Raw genomic sequence first — 17,590 nt, forward strand, 5'->3', positions numbered from 1 at the left:
GGTACACCTTTTCTCGCTTTATCATTATTGGATTTTTTTTTGTGTGTGTGAAATTTTCAGGGGAAAACAATTTATGAATTTTGAAATGAGGCTGTAACATAGTGTTAAAAAGTAAAATGCAGTGAATGCCCTTTGCAAGCACTGTATGATGTTGTGAAAGACACGTGACTCTTTTTCCACTATGTCTTACTTATGCCTTTGTTATTTTTGTTCCCCCTGTGAGAATTGCTGTAGGATTACCTCTTTTAAAAGCCTTCTGGTCACACAGAGGAAATTCCTTTGACTATTCTTGCAATACTTGTCTGACTTACTTGAAATGTGGTATTTGAGCCTTCTTCCAGTCACAATGTGCTGTAGGTTGGGACATTTCTATCTGTGTTTAACCGTTTACCAGCTAAATCTGTCCTTCTGAGGGATGGCAAGACGAATATTCACGATTTTATCATTGGTGCTGGTGATATCAGTCAGCATTAGTCTTTTTATTATGTTCCTGGAAGATTCAACAAGAGAGAAGTAGTAAGTGTCTTTTTTTGATTACTTATGTCAACACCAAAAATGTTGCATTTTGAATTGTATCTCCTGTGATGTATAGTTAATTTTTATTCAATGAGGACATGTCATTTATCAGGCTAAAGGATTTTCGCTGCTGTTTTATCAAATCTGAAATACAGCCTGACAGCCTCTTCAGGGAACCACAGAGCAACAGCACAAGACCGCTTGTTTGAATCTGATAAACCATCTGGGTTCAAAAGAGAGTTGCTGCGACCTGATCCACCGCGTACGCCTCATCCAGAGACTCCCATCCCCGTCATAAAGAAAAGTTCCTTCAATAAATCTCCTCAGTGGAATTTTGAGGATATTTATAACCTGGATGCTCTACGTGGATCCAGAGTAAGCATATTACCAGAAGAAATCCATTCATTGTTAGGATTCTCTACTGACGCTCCTGATTCCTAACGTCTTTGTGAAGCCACTTTTTTTTTCTAACACTTCTACACCAATGTATTCATTTTCTTATTCAGTTATGTGTCCAGTCTCTGCGTAACTCTAAGGATAAGACCTTCCAGAAGGCTTTCCTTCCCAACGTACGCATGTTTCTACACAAAGAAAACTTCAACACAAGAGAGTGGAACCGGCTTTCGCATTTTAACAATCCCTTCGGATTTATGGAAATGGATTATAACGGTAGGTGTTTTTCTCAGAAATTCATTTTCAAACTGCAGGGGTTGACGGGTTGAAACAGCAATGCACACAGTTATTGTGAATATTTATATATGTTTATTCCTTAATTGAGATATTGCAAAACAATGCTCAAAAACGGCTACGCAGTAGTTGCACTTTTGCCTCGTTTCAAATCTAGGTCTTTTTGCATGGAGTGTGCATGTTCTCGCTGTGCCTGGTGGCTCCCTCTAATTGTCTAAAAATATAACTCCTGTGATGGACTAGATAAATACTAATGTCTTCTTGGACGTCCTTCATAATGTACTGTGTTCACCCAAAAGAAAACGTCCTTCATTTGCACTTTAGGTTTCAAATTCATTTGTGCAGTGCTGCCTTTACTGGAAACAAATCATTAAGTAGCAAATTGTGTCCTGTGCACTCACAGTATCGATGCAGAATTATTACACAGATTTATCAACGCCAACTGTTCAACGTTGAAAATGGTAATGCATCCAGATTAGTAAATTAAATCGCTGTTCCTCAGGCTTGTACACCAAGTCACTTTCTATTTCCTGTTTTGCATGTTTTCTTATCAGAAAATCCAACATGATTGCTTTGCTGATAACACTCAACTCAATGTATGAAGTAAACTTTATAACATAATAATCTACATAAGCAATAGAGGGTCTTTAGATTTAAAGTGCTGTGTCAAGTAAAACTAATTTATATTTTTTTTGCACCCAGATTAGTAAATTACATTGCTGTTCCTCAGGCTTGTACACCAAGTCACTTTCTATTTCCTGTTTTGCATGTTTTCTTATCAGAAAATCCAACATGATTGCTTTGCTGATAACACTCAACTCAATGTATGAAGTAAACTTTATAACATATAAATCTACATGAGCAATAGAGGGTCTTTAGATTTAAAGTGCTGTATCAAGTAAAACTAATTTATATTTTTTTATCCTACAGAAATTGACTTCTGTTGATGAAGTTGCTTTGGTATCTAGCATCAATACAGAAAATCTTGCTGTTGTTCTCAAGCAATTTCATGACATCAATGAAATGTAATGATTCCATTTCATCGCACGCTTGCTTATTTATGCTTGCAGATGTAATGCCTGTGGTGAAGCTGATCCCAAAGCCAAAAGAGCCGCTGCTCGACCCAAAACCAGGCGGGGATGGCTGCGTGCGCTGCGCCGTGGTGGGAACTGCAGGCATCCTGAACGGCTCCAAAATGGGAGCTGAGATTGATGCACATGACTACGTCTTTCGGTAAGACAATAAAAGACCAAACCTGTTGTGTTAAGCTTTAAAAGGTGTGTTGTTTTCGAGCCGTTCACGTATTGGAACCCTAAAAGCTCAGACTAATTTATTTATTTTTTTGGGAGTTTTCAGTACAGACCCACGGGGTGGAAACTACATAATAAAGTTGAGAAAAAGAGCAAAACAGGTTTTAGCAACAGGTTTTGGTTTTGAGAGCTGCAGGGCTTTTTGTTCTCTCAAGTGTTGCGTAAAGTCAGTTGGATAGAAATACCAAAGATAATCCCCAAACAGGTGTGTCTCTTTTCGGTATGAGTAGCCTGGGTGGAATAACAAAGTCAGAGACAATGAAGGAATTAATTAATTCACTTACGGGAAAAACTGCCTTCCATACAAACCGAAGTCCTTTGATATCCCTATGTCGGTAAATTACATTATGGCTTATTGTGTTCACATTTATAGATGGATAAATGAATAATGGCTGAAAGTGTTTAATCATCCATTCAAACCATTGTGTTTAAGTGTTCCAGTCCCTTCCCTGGCCATATGTGTTTACCGACCAACACCTTGACATGCAAACTACATTAATTAAAGAATGTGTCACTTTGCTCCAATGTGATACCATCATTTTACACAACCCATGCAATAAATCCTCTTAGAGCAGCTCACGAGTTGAATTTTGGGTAGTAAAAGTCTTCGTGGCGTCGCTACAGTAGCAGTTTCTTGTTATTTCTTTGCTCTGCGTGTCCTCCGTCGTGCCACTTATGTCATCCATTGTGTCGGGAAAGCCGGCTGACCTGCTATCAAAATATCTCTGTTACTCTCGGGTGCAGCTTCCATGAGCATCTTTCAGTCTATACACGCAAAACATACGTCTTAGAGCATGGGAACAGCTCCAGCAGACCAAACAATAATTAACTGTCAAAGTTTCCAACCCATACAGGGCATTATCAAGGGAACAGTATGACACAGGTGTGATCTAAAGGTACGGGTGAGGTTAGAATACAATTTGTCATTTGTTTTGCCTGTTCGCGTGGCTGATGTGACATGCTGAGTCATGCAGGATGTGCATAAGCTCACTTTCTGGCTGGAGCGGTTCTCACATGAATGCGATCCCTAGCGAGTATTTCCCCCCACCAACACCTCCACAAGAATTACCAATTTACAATTAACACCATTTTTAATGAAGATTAACAGAGTTTGTTTGGTTTTGTAACAGCTTAAAGCCACACGGCTCAACAAATATTGTCAAATTTGGATGGTGAAGACAGATTTTCTTCTCTATGTCATTCTCGGTAATAATAAAGTAACTTTAATATGTAAATCGGTATTTTTATTATCTTTTATTACGGTTTTATTTTTGTCATATTCCCTCCTCGTAATCCTATATTTTGTCTCTTCCTGTGTTGCCTCTATCAAAAGTCACCACATCCTGTGAGCTTTTATTATATAGCATCATTCTTAAGGAGAAATCTGAATTAAGTAAACAATGGGAATTAGCACATCAAAATTTCCAAATAAAAAGAAAACAATTCTGATATTTGAAATTTGTAACACCACGTCACAAAATAAATTATTTTAAAAAAATGTGCCAGATTTTGCAACAAATATTTAGCAAGAAGCCATGAAGAACACCTTAAAATAGGAGGAATATAATCTCACTTTATTTCCCATCTCCCAGGATGTTTTAAAGAGAAGAAGTAAAATAGTCCTTAAAGTAACAACTGTATGAACTAGTTATTCTACCGCACTCTGGGATAGCACATTTCTAATATTAGCAATATTAGAAGGGAATGAAGGAAGTTAGAATATTTGCAAAGGGCTAGAAGTGACTGACTTAGCAGGTTCTTTTTCAAAGAGTCTGGTAAAAGATTACAGCTCCTTTTTTTTTTAAAGCAGTCATTTAAAAGTCGTCTGGCTGATAATTTTACCAAGTGTAACACACACACACAATTCACAGGTAACCCAGGAGCATTTCTAAGACCTTACAAAACAAATAGTGGGCTCGACCATATCGAAATTAGCCCTGAGATTTTAGTGGACAAATACAGAGACAAGTCCTCAATCTGAGGCCATGAGAATATCCTTAGTGACTTTCACCGGAGCTGTGATTAGCTCAGAAGCCTGACCGAAACTCTTCAAACCGGTCATTGTGTAAACACACACAGACGTGATTAGAAACTATTTTCTCGAGAATTTTACATAAGAATGAAAGTTTAGGAATAGGTCAGTAATATACTAAGTCACTTTGATCAACAGACGGTTTCCTGGGTAAAGGTTGCTGTGGTATATATCTGGTCACCAATGCCAACTGTGTATATAGCTATAATTAGGCTGTTGACAAGTTCACTTCAGTATGTCACAGCAATGGTGATTGTGGTAAAGTAAGAGCACAAAAGCACGTTGTCATGTTTAAATTTATGATTCCAGTTGTTTCACTTGTACAACCACACAAGTTGGTATGTTCAGAAAGCATATTTCTGAGACTGAAAGCTTCAGGACATCCATCATCCTGTCTGTGTGCATATAGCCATACTTTATTTCCAGCCAGGCAACATTTTTTAAGCCTAAGCTCACAGAAGTGTTTTGCCTTTCAGCAGTTGCTTTTCAAAGGTAATTTTAAATGTGTCTGGTCGCTTCTTTTGGTGTTTGCATAAATAAGGGTTGCATCAAAATCTGCTTAGCAGACCTGGGGGCAAGCCTAGGGTTCTGTTTCTGGTCTAATACTGTTTTCTTTCATATCAGCCTGGACTAAGACAGATTTTTAAACCATTATAGTAATGTGTCCTGTCATGGATGCACTGACCAGATCCAGTTGCAATGTGCCTTTAAGCCTTCTGAGCTATGTGAGCTTTCTTCCTCAGTCAGCTGCTTATCCGATATTAACCAGTCGTTAAATGATAATTATTTACAACTGCAACTACAGTACAACTGCAATCCTAATTGTTGCCCTTGACAGGGCTGTTCCACTAATAATCAGGCTTTATCCACAGAAACCTGGCCTAAATTCAGCATATTCATGAAGAAACAATCTACACATTTAGTTAAAAACTATTCCTTTCATTTCCATGAAGTTTGAAAGCTGAAAACCTTCATATGAAATGGTGATGATTCGGAGATTAATGCCCATGCTTTCATATCTTGTCTGTCGTCGTAGCCTTTTGTCTTGTTTTAATAAGAAGGAGCTTTACTGCCAGCAAGTGGTTAAAAAATCCACTGCAAGGTTTTCAACTGGAGCTCACATGATGGCTGTTCTGGTCTCTCTTTAATGGCGACCAGTGAATCTTAGAGTCCATTCGGACGTCTGGTATTAAGTTTGTGGATTCTTTCTTTTCTTTTCTTTCTTTCACTTCATTTTTAGCAAATTATCCAACATTAAACACAGGAAACAGTAAAAAAATAAATAAAAAACAATAAACAAACAAACCAACAATTTACCAAAAAAAAAGGAATAGGCTGAAGCAAAGCTTATTATTGCCTACCCTCTTTTATACTTACGACCTTTACAACCTACCAGGTTCTTTACAGTACATCTATAAATATTCAAATCTACATAACATAGGATTTTATTATTTTACATTTTAAAGCCCTTTTAAAATTCACCAAGAAAGGACATAACTTTAAATCATCATTCAATTCATTCCACAGTTTCACACCAATAACTGAAACACATCTAGACCTAATCTGGCTCTTCTCTTATGCACATTCAAATATAAACAAACCTCGCAAATTATATTTATTCTCTCTTAACTTAAATAATTTCTGAATACCAGAAGGAAGACTTTTGTTCACTGCTTTATACATTATTTCCAGTATTTTTATATAAACAATGTCTTTGAATTTTAATGTGTTGCTTTGAATGAAGAGTTTATCAGTTGGTTCACTGTATCCCACCTTATTAATAAGCCTTATAGCTTTTTTTTTGCAACTTAAATAACTTATCAATAATTGTTTTATTTGCATTTCCCCATACTTCTGAACAATAAGACAAATAAGGCATGACCAAAGAGGAATATATAATATGCAGGCCTTTGATTTTTATTAAATCTTTTATTTTAAACAATATTCCAATAGTTTTTACAACTTTGTTTCTAATATATTCTATGTGAGGCTTCCAACTAAGTTTATTGTCTATAATAATCCCTAATTTAACTCCCTAAATTCTGCGTTGACAAGCTTCTCCTCACATTTCTGATTCATTAAAGCTTTTCCCTCCAAGGATAAATTCAGGGACATCCTACCATTGTCCTTACACTGTTTAGGTTATGTTGATTGTTTTAAAAAAGCAGCTCAAGCCTTAAAACCTTATAACTTTTAGTTATTCAGGATGTTTCTACCTACCATTTAATTATTTCTTGTTTTACTGATTATTGCTGTTAACGTGTTATGTATACTTCTGTGTTTTGCGTTTTACCGTGAAGTGCTTTGTTACATCTTTGCATAATAAAATAGATACTGTTGAGGATGTGGGGTTTTTTATCACTCCTGTTGTATGTTATATAATTCAGGTTTGTGAAAAGATAACAGCAAGTAAATGTCTGACCACTCTGATTTGTTTGCTTAACAGGATGAATGGTGCAGTGATCAAGGGCTATGAGGAAGACGTTGGGACCCGAACATCGGTGTACGTTCACACAGCTCACTCAATCACCGCATCGCTGATTTTATTCAAGAAATACGGGTACAAATCTGCCCCACATGATGAGGTACTGTTAATGCAATATCACAGCAGCACTTTCCATACTTTTACACGCTGTAAAAAATTACTTTTGTCTTTCTGGTTGTTTTGCACAGGGTATAATATACGTCCTGATTCCTGAGGGGTTGAGGGACTTCCAGTGGCTCAACTCTGTTATTAAAGGAGAGAAAGTGTCTTCTGGTCAATACAAAAACAGAACGTGAATATGAAGTCTTTTACATTTATTATTTCAGCAGCAGCTAACTCGTAGAACATTACCACATACATAAATGTATATTTTTGTTGTTCTTTGGTTTTCTACGTTAAATAAAGTCTTTATGAGCACAGAGAATAATAAAGAATAATAAACAGGGGAAGGGACTAGAATGCATATTATGCCCATCTATCCATCCATTAATCATTAAAGTGATTGTAGATTTGGTCGTGTAGGAGCCAAGAAGATAAATCTTCCCCGTGACATTTCCCAGTTTCTGTGAATCTTCCAGAATTAGCTGGAATGTGCTCTAGTGCACTATATCACCTTCAGAAAACCTAATGGCAATAATTACATTATTCAGAGCCATACTTTTTGTCCTCAAAGGTAATTTATCAACAGGACAAGTATTGGTTGTGGACGCCACAAAGCTTGCCTCTCTAGAACACTATGAGTGTTGGTGTCATGCTTTGGCAAAGCTTTTTCTGAGTTGGAACAGGGAAGCTGGTCAGACTTGATTAGAAGATAGATGAAGCTAAATATAGGACAATCCTTAAAGAAAAACAAATAAAAAGGCTGCACAAACCTTGAGACTGTGGCAGAGGTTCACCTTCCAGCAGCACAGTGACCTCAAACACACAGCCAGAGCTACGGTGGAATGGTTAATTATTTTACTTGGATTGAGAATCTATGGCAAGACTTGAAATTTACTGACACCGTGACATCCTTTTATGTGAGGAGCCGTGCGTGCCGACCAAGATCTTTTGCGCATCCATCAGAAATAAACCAGGGTTTTCCCTACATCAGAGAAAGCTCCGTCCAAGGCTGGCAGGAGTGGGGATCGGGCCCTGCATAAAAAGGCCGGGAAGTATCTCAACAAGGAGATCAGAGCAGCTAAGAGTAAGAAGTTAAAACGCATCTTCTCATCCAACAACTTTGATACAGTCTGAAAGACCCTAGAAAAACATTACAAGCTATACACAGCAAAAACAGAACTAAAAATAAGTAAAATTTTCTTAAATTGAGTGAATCTGTCCTTGATTTGGGCATATAAATAAGATGATCTGCCAATAGAATAAGAGTTTTGAACTTAAAATAGGAGCAACTCATCTCCATCATCTTATTTCAATTCAATTCAATTTTATTTATATAGCGCCAAATCATGAAACATGTCATCTCAAGGCACTTTACAAAGTCAAATTCAATCATATTATACAGATTGGTCAAAAATGTCCTATATAAGGAAACCAGTCGATTGCATCAAAGTCCCGACAAGCAGCATTCACTCCTGGAGAAGCGTAGAGCTACAGGGAGAGTCGTCTGCATTGTCCATGGCTTTGCAGCAATCCCTCATACTGAGCAAGCATGAAGCGACAGTGGGAAGAAAAACTCCCCATTAACGGGAAGGAAAACCTCCAGCAGAACCGGGCTCAGAATGAACGGTCATCTGCCTCGACCGACTGGGGTTACAGAAGACAGAACAGAGACACAACAAGAGAGACAAAAAAGCACAGAAGCACACATTGATCTAGTAATCTGTTCTACATTAGATGGCAGTAGCAGGTGATCTGTCTTCTCTGGATGATGTCACAGTTAACAGAACATCAGACCAGGTGTGCCTACTATGAAGAAAAGAGAGAGAGAGAACAAAAAGTTAAAAGCTGAAATGACAACACATAATGCATAATTGAAGAACAGTAGAACTCTATAGAGTGAGAAAATTAGATCCTGATGTCCTCCAGTAGCCTAAGCCTATATTAGCATAACTATAGAGGTAGCTCAGAGTAACATGAGCCACTCTAGTTATAAGTTTTGTCAAAAAGGAAAGCTTTAAGATTAGTCTTAAAAGTAGACAGGGTGTCTGCCTCACGGACCAAAACAGGGAGTTGGTTCCGCAGGCAAGTGCAGGATATCTAATTATCTTATTTTAGAGGTCAAAATACTCATTCCATTGGCAGATAATATTATTTAACTGCTTAAATCTAGGACAAAAACACAATTTTTCCCCCTCTGAACCACCTCCACTAAACATCACAGAGGAAGATGCTTGATAGCCTGCATTGACCTACGTGCTCCAATCTTCAACAAGTCTCCGGAGCTGTGTGATGTTCCCTCCTGCTTCAAACACTTTGCCGTCATCCTGGTCCCCAAGAAAACGCCCCACCAGAGGTTAAATGACTACAAACCTGTCGCCCTGACATCTGTGGTCATGCAATCCTTTGAGCGACTGTTGTTGAATCATCCGTAGACCCAACAGGGACTGTACTTTCTGCAACAACTCAAGAAGTATGAATTATGGATGGTTATCACTTGTAAACTAGATCTTCAAGACAAACATCAGATTCTCACTGGACCATTCCAACACATTTAAAACGATTCAAGTATTGCTTTGTCAAATTGAATCAGGTCATCGTCCTGCTGGAAGGAGCACCTCCATCCCAGTCTCAAATCACAGGCAGATCTTTGCTCATGAATATCCTTGTTTCCCGGTCCCTCCTGCTTAAAAACATCCCCACAGCATGATGCTGCCACCACCAGGTTTCGCTGTGGAGATGGTGTTTTTCAGGAGTTGGGATGTGTTTGGTTATGGCAAACTCAAAATGCCCCTTCTTAATTTTAACACTATTGTGGCTTTTTTCTGGCCATGCTTTTATAAAGCCCAGTTCTATGGAGCATACAGCTTATTGTGGTCCTGTGAATAGATCCTCCAGTCTCTGCTGTGGAGCTCTGAAGCTCCTTCAGGGTTAACTTTGGTCTCTGTGCTGCCTCACTGATTAATGCCCTCCTGGACCTGTACAGTCTGGTGGACTGCCTTCTCTTGGCAGGTTTGTTGTGATACCATCAATTTGATAGTGCTCCAAGAGAACATCAATAATTTGCATATTTCTTTTACAATATCACTCTGATTCTAAATCTTAAAGAGTTTGTCCCTGACTTTCCTGGCATCTTGCTCAGTGGCACTCCAGCCTCTGGGGCCTTTCAGAAAAAGTGTATTCACTAATTATGTGATTTTTGAAGGTAATATAAATGTACCAGATCATTTTATGTGCTTCAAAGCAGACGGGTGGATACATATGCACTTCAGTTTTTAGTTTTTTATTTATTTTTATTATATACATATCATTGCACTTCAGTAACTTAGACTTAAATTTAAATTACAGTTGTAATTTAACTAAATTTGTGAAAAGTCAAGGGGTGAATACTTTTGCAAGGCACTATATATCGAGGACCTATAGTGTTTATGTAGCTTTACCAACGTCTTCAATTCGTATTTTCAATTTCCAGGGCCAGGAATTACTATTCGGGACAATACAACGAGAGCCGCTTCTACGTTCTGCACCAGGACTTCCTGCGATATGTGAGAAACAGGTCAGCCTTTTCATTCCAGCTCTATCCAAAAATTCTATGATTAACACTTTTGGGGGTCAGTGCATAAAACATTTTTTTTTAAAACTTCTTTAGCCTGATGGTATTTTTTACTGATGCACCTGTGGCGCCTCCTGGAGGCCAACAAGTCAAACAGTACAAAGGGGGGAGTAGCCAAAAATCCTAAAATAAATCTATAAATTAACACTTTTTTTAACCGTGCTTCCAAAACTTAAAAGATAAATCAATCTAACATAAAATATTAATATCTTATGTGTGCCATTGGGTTTCCACACGCTGGAGATGTTCTGAGCAGCCTTACAATGTAAAGCTGTAGAAGTTAGAGCTAAAGTTTTTAAATTAAAAATTTTAAAGATTTCTTTTAAAAAAATGTTTTTTTATTTTAAAACACTTTTTTCATCAGCACAGCACCACAACAAATGATCAGAACACCCCAGATTCTTTGCAAAAGGAACACATTTTGTAAGCAATGAATTGTGCCCTGAGCATGACTCCTCCTGTTATCCCCTTTCAACCAATAAAATGCGGGAAATCATCTAAATTCAGGATGAGATTAAGTGCAGTCCCACACAAACCATGTAAAATAGTCTTCCTAATCCTAGCATTAGGCATTTGGTGTCGTATAATATTTAATATTTTTTATAACTGGTGCTTTTGCAACCCTCCTTTCTAATGCTGCCCTGGGCAACTCCCCATGTTTCCTATATTAAAAAACCATCACCGCAGCTGAGATCTGTTTTATCAGCCTCCTTTAACGTCGCTCTATGGTTTATTACATGATAGGCTTTGCACAGATTGCATTTGGCAAAGTTGGTCCTCTTTCTGCATATTTTCTCTCTCAACCACGACCCACCCTGTCCTTGTTGATCTGTTTTTATCTTGTTCGCCTCTCAGCTTCACTCTTTCTTATCTTTACGCTCACCTACACTAATTGCCTCTTTCATAGCATTTTGACTGGATTGGTGTGTTTCAAATGACACTTCTGTGTATTTGTCTTTAACCAGTCATCAGAAAATTGTGTGCTTTGAAAAGATGAAATAGAAACATTGGAGTATCTTTATGTGCTGCCCCTAGTGGAGGAGTTCAAGTATCTTGTTCACGAATGAGGGGAAGATGGAGCGGGAGATCGACAGGCGGATTGGTGCAGCGTCTGCTGTGAAGCGGGCGCTGTACCGATCCGTTGTGGTGAAGAGAGAGCTGAGCCAAAAGGCGAAGCTCTCGATTTACCGGTCAATCTACGTTCCTACCCTCATCTATGGTCACGAGCTTTGGGTCGTGACCGAAAGAACGAGATCCCGGATACAAGCGGCTGAAATGAGTTTTCTCCGTAGTGTGTCTGGGCTCTCCCTTAGAGATAGGGTGAGGAGCTCAGTCATCCGGGGAGGACTCAGAGTAGAGCCACTGCTCCTCCACGTCGAGAGGAGCCAGTTGAGGTGGCTCGGGCATCTGGTCAGGATGCCTCCTGGACGCTTCCCTGGTGAGGTGTTCAGGGCACGTCCCACCGGAAGGAGGCCCAGGGGAAGACCCAGGACACGCTGGAGGGACTATGTCTCCCGGCTGGCCTGGGAACGCCTTGGGATTCCTCCTGAGGAGCTGGCCCAAGTGGCTGGGGAGAGGGACGTCTGGGCCTCCCTACTGAAGCTGCTACCCCCGCGACCCGACCCCGGATAAGCGGAAGAAGACGGACGGACGGAGTATCTTTAGTGGCCGAAATATAAATGCATCCTGTGGGAAATAGCCGTGTTGTGTTTAGCAATAAATATGATGCTGGTTTTGTGTTACTGGAGCATAAATATTGCTTTTTTGTTGGTTTTGTGTTTCTATTTTGTTAACTGCATGTAAGGAGTTGCTGATATTGGAAAACTTTTTTATTTTGACTTTTAAATACTGTCATAGATCATGCATGCTTTTGGGAGAACTGGTTGTGTATGGAAAATATTTTCTCTTTTTACAGGCTGGTATTTCATATTTAATTTCTGCCCACAGATTTTTGAAATCACCTAATCTGAATAAAAGATTCTGGCCAATTGTCCGACCAACCAATGGAGCGTTTACTTTGTTTCTGGCTCTGCATGCCTGTGACACAGTAAGTGTATTTTCTTACCATGCTAACACTTTCCCTGTTTTTAATGACCACCGTTCAGTTTCAACATGTAGTCTTGTTGAGTTCAAATCTGTAATTGATTATAATGAGTTTTATAAACCTGACAACAAGTTCAGATGGTAAGAATTTCTTCATTGCAGTGCTGGTGAAACGATTTATCCCACCACAGATGTATACCATTTGATGAAATCTGAATAAATCGATTAAAGACAAAGAAACTCTGCATTGATAAGAATAAAAAAAAAAGTAGTTTTCAAAGGATGATTTAGTTGATTAAGGGGAAAATCTATCCAAATCAACTTTGCTCTTTGAGGAAAAAAGTCCAGTGAACAACAGTGAAGGCATTATTCACAAATTAACTTTCCTAGTAGTGGCCAACCTAACCAAAATTACTCCAAGAGCACAAAACTCTTCACTCCAGGAGGTGACAAAAGAATACAGAATATTGAAGGCTCTGCTGGGCCCCCTTACCTCAGTTAAGTCTGGTGTATAATTCAACAATAGGAAAGAGAGACTGGGTAAATAAGAGGTTGCACATTGGCACAGTTGGTAGCACTATTCCCTTACATCAAGAAGGTCCTTAGGTTCGACCTGGATGGAGTTTGCATCCCTGCGTGTTCTTCCAGCTTCCTCTAATAGTCCAAAAATTTGACTGTTGGGTTAATTGGTCTCTCTAATGACCCTTTTCCATTGATGTCGGGTCGATTCAACACGGTTTGATTCATTTTCCATCACGACTGAGTTGCATCTCAATGGGGGCAATTCTTTAATAGCAAGGCGGCCCCACAGTCCGACACACCAACACAACGATCAGCCTGGCCTGCTGCTGGGTTTATAGCTGTGGTCAGACTCAGAGTGAAGCACCCTAGGTATATACAAGAGAAAGAAGCAATGTGGTATCATCATGTGAAGGTAAGCTAACGCTACCTAACGCTAATGCAAGCTTGCTATAATAATATTGCGCATACGCAATAAGCCCAGCGTGAAATTATTTAACGGTTGATAATAGTAGTTATTAAAATAAGCTGTGACAAGTGACGACACCCCCTAACCAATCAGTGACCAACAGTCTTCTGTCGTCGCGTTTTCAGTGCAACTTGGAGCGGTTGGGACCACAAGCAAGCAGGTACTTAAAAATAGTAACAGGAAAAGCTGAAAAAGCAACCAAACCTGTAGTGAAGCACTCTGAGTTGGTACTAGTGGAAAAGGGGAATAATTTTCCCTTAGGTGTGAGTGTGTACCAGTACCCCCACAGCCCTGCATGTGTAAGCGGGTATAGATAATGGATGAATGGACTGGATGAATATCAAAGAGTTTGATGGCAAACATCATTCTTGATCACAAGGCCCAACTCAAAAAAATATTTTTAACGACCCCCAAAACCTTTGGAAAAATATGTAGAGGACTGATGAGAGAAAAGCAGGAGGTGTGCATCCTCTTACGGCTCATGTGAAACTAACACAGCACTGCAGAAACAGATTATCCCTGACAGTAAAACATGGCGGTGGTAGTGTGATGGTTCGGGACTTCTCTGTTGGTTGAAACGTGGGTTAAGCTTCTTAACCAAAAACTGCTGATGGGAAAATGCCTGTCCATGAGTTCCTGACCTTAAGCCCATTGACAGCTGGGTTATACAGCAGCACAATGATCTAAAGCAAAAATGAAGGTTTTGGAGGGTTTGGTCAAAGTCTGGAGCTAGATCTAATTACTGTAACGTGCTGTGTCAAGATCTAGAATAGGCTGTTTGTGCTTTAAACTCCTCTAATCTGATTGAATAAAAACAAATAAGCAAAAAAGAGTTGCTAAAAAATGTTCCACGGAAATGTGAAAGTCTCAGTTCCAGTATATGCAAACGCTTGACGGCAGTGGTTGCAACCAAATTAGCCACAGACGGTTATTAGGTTTAGGGGCAATTCATCAGTCCCTTTTTTTTTTTTTTTAGTAATACATTAGAAAACGCTTTATATATTAACTTGGGTTATCTTTCTCTTTTATTAAAACTTGTTTGAAGATCTGTGAATGTGATCAAAGTAAAGATCAAAATAAAGAAATCTGTATTGGAGTAAATGTTTCACCATACTGGATGAGGTATTTATTATTGGATATGAGTTGTTGTTTTTTTTTTCAGAAAAAAATGGAGAATGGTGTCATTTATTTATCTTCCCTTCATTCTTATTTCCAGGTCAGCGCTTATGGATTCATAACAGACGACTACAAAAAATATTCCAACTACTATGCTGAAAAGCACCTCAAGTCCAGAGTCATTTTCTTTGCCAACCACGACCTCGTTCAGGAAAAGAATCTATGGAAATACCTCCACGATAAAAATATACTAAAACTGTATCAAAGAAGTGTGTCCTGACAGGAAAAAGGGAAAACAGCCACTACATGCAAATAATGACGGTTTACACAAGAATCACATCCAGAATGAAGGAAAAACACTTTCATCCTGAAACAAAAAAAGCTATTTTTTTTACTCAGTTTGCATGGATTTGTTTCTTTAAAAAAAAAATTAGTCATCTGCTATTTTATCAAAGCTATACCTACATAAATAAACATTCAAGACTGTTCATTTTTGAAGAGGATATTCTGAATTGAACTTTAACTGAATATTTTATTTTACCATGAGATATTCCGTTGTCTTTTGTGTCTTTGTGCTCAGAAGACTGGCTGCTATGCGTTCATGATTGCCTCTTTGGGAATTTCACTAGCTGAGTAAAATTTACTGAGCAATTATCCAGACATGGACCGGTGTGTGAAGCAAAGTTACAGCAATGTTAAACTGCAGGATGATGAATAAATGAGGAATAAAATGCATGCTGTTACGAACATATTTAGCAGAGAACTGACGAAAAACGTATAATGCCTCACCTTCTTTTAGGACTAAAAATCATTCAAATAATAAAAAAAAAAGACTATGAGATGTTTAGCAAATTCACTAGTTGACACTCTCAGTGATTAAGAAATGTCAAGATGGGAGTGTATTAGGCTAAGGATGACCTCCTCTCTGTAGTGTTGTAAATATTTGAGTTGTTTTTGAAGTTTATTGTATCTTGTATGAAATTTAAAATGTCCCATTGTGTCCCAAGTGTAAGAGATGACAAATGGTCGCTCTGTGTGCATTACAGGTGTGTGGAGCAGCTGATGGATGCTCCTACGGCTAAACTCTTTGTCTGTTAGTCCAGCGGTGTCCAAACCTTTTATCGTGTGGGCCAACATTGTAAACTGGAAATAAAAATACAAAATCCAATGTCATTGTGATTTTGCTTTTGCTTTTATTACTTTTATATGTTCAGCAATAAAGTAAACATGAAATATTTTAATAAAAGAAATGAATTAGTGTGATTTTTGTAGAAAATGAATGTGTAATTCATATGATATAAACCGGATCTCACACTTCTGCCTTACTGAAAGAAAGAAAGACATAACTTGTGACATTTTTGAGTCAATTGCCACAGGTTGTTCTCAGCAACTAGACTTGTAGCCAGGGGCCACACAAAATCTTTCCGAGGGCCACAAATGTCCTCCAAGCAGAACTTTGGACTCCTCGTTTTAGTCTTAAATTCTTCTAATTCTCTCACTTTCCAACTGTTTGGCCCCCATGGTTTAGATCGTAAAGGGATTTGAACCCCAAACAGCTCCACAGAAAGACAACTCAAGTGAATTTCAAGACAAAATGTCTGAGTATCAACGTAGTTCAAGTAATTCAGAATCAACGTATCACTGATGTAATAGAAACAGCTTGTGTCCTGTTTTTTTTTTTTTTCTTACTTAATCTGAATACTGGCTGCAAAATGGATTTAATTAATGCTAGAAAATGTTTTATAGTTCACTCTGCATGTTTTAAATGTTGTGATTTTCTTCCTGAAAAACATACTGAATTATAATATTTTGTTTATATACCTAAGAATTTACTTGTTTGTTTGCATGATCACCACTGTTAACTGCTACTCTTTTGAAACCCAGAAACAATCGGCCATGATGAGCTATAGTCTGAGGACGCTGGTGGGTATATCTGTGCAATTATGTGTTCAAAATGACATTTTAACAAATGAAATATTTTAAAACAGGAATTCTGGATGACAGAACATGGTGGTGGAAGCATCATCCTGTGGGGAGGTTTTCCTCATGCAGAAAAATAGTTGAATGATGGAAAGATGGAGGAATCTAAATACGTTAGTAAAACACAGTAGCCTTAGTTTGTATAAATCGGTACATTCTGTTGTTATTTTATCCAGTAATAAGCTATTATTAGTTTACTCGAGATCGCTTAAGTGCAGGTCTGAGAACCTCTCTGCTGCAAAATTATTAAAAGTTGCTTTGTAATTAGATTAATTAGGAGCAAATATAATGTGCTGGGTCAGAAGTTCACCTTCTCGCACAACAGTGATCGATAACGTGCAGCCACTGCTGTAAAGGAATGGTTTAGATCAAAGCATATTCCTGTTTAAAATGGACCATTTAAAGTTCAGGTCTAAATCATATTAAGCCTTTTTAAAAGAACACAAAAACTGATGCTTTCCATTCAATCTGACTGAACTTGTGGTATTTAGCAAACAAGAAAGTGCAAAGTTTTGTCTCTGGATGCGCAGAACTACTGTACTAGGGAATATCCATTCCCCAGCTCTAATTGCCACAAAATGTAATTCTACAAAGTTTTCATCAACAAGGATAAATAAAAATACATGCAGATTGTTGTTTGTAAAGTAAAATGTTGAAAAAGCCTGTATGATGTGTAAATGTTTTACTACTTTGTCTTGGTCTGTTACATTAATGCCAACAA

General features: G+C 38.3%; 1 protein-coding gene across 1 annotated transcript; it reads left to right on the plus strand.

The window, feature by feature from the left end:
* The first annotated feature begins 289 nt into the window (after positions 1–289).
* On the plus strand, positions 290–16,062 carry LOC105928255 (alpha-N-acetylgalactosaminide alpha-2,6-sialyltransferase 1-like). The gene is made up of 9 exons (XM_036141929.1): positions 290–516; positions 672–891; positions 1,023–1,185; positions 2,274–2,436; positions 6,992–7,130; positions 7,219–7,322; positions 10,602–10,685; positions 12,690–12,789; positions 14,990–16,062. Exons 1-9 carry the CDS (start codon positions 416–418, stop codon positions 15,167–15,169), a joined length of 1,254 nt encoding a protein of 417 aa, XP_035997822.1. The 5' UTR covers positions 290–415; the 3' UTR covers positions 15,170–16,062.
* The last annotated feature ends 1,528 nt before the right edge of the window (positions 16,063–17,590 follow it).

Source organism: Fundulus heteroclitus, chromosome 10, assembly GCF_011125445.2.
Source record: "Fundulus heteroclitus isolate FHET01 chromosome 10, MU-UCD_Fhet_4.1, whole genome shotgun sequence".
Classification (NCBI taxonomy): Eukaryota; Metazoa; Chordata; class Actinopteri; order Cyprinodontiformes; family Fundulidae; genus Fundulus; species Fundulus heteroclitus.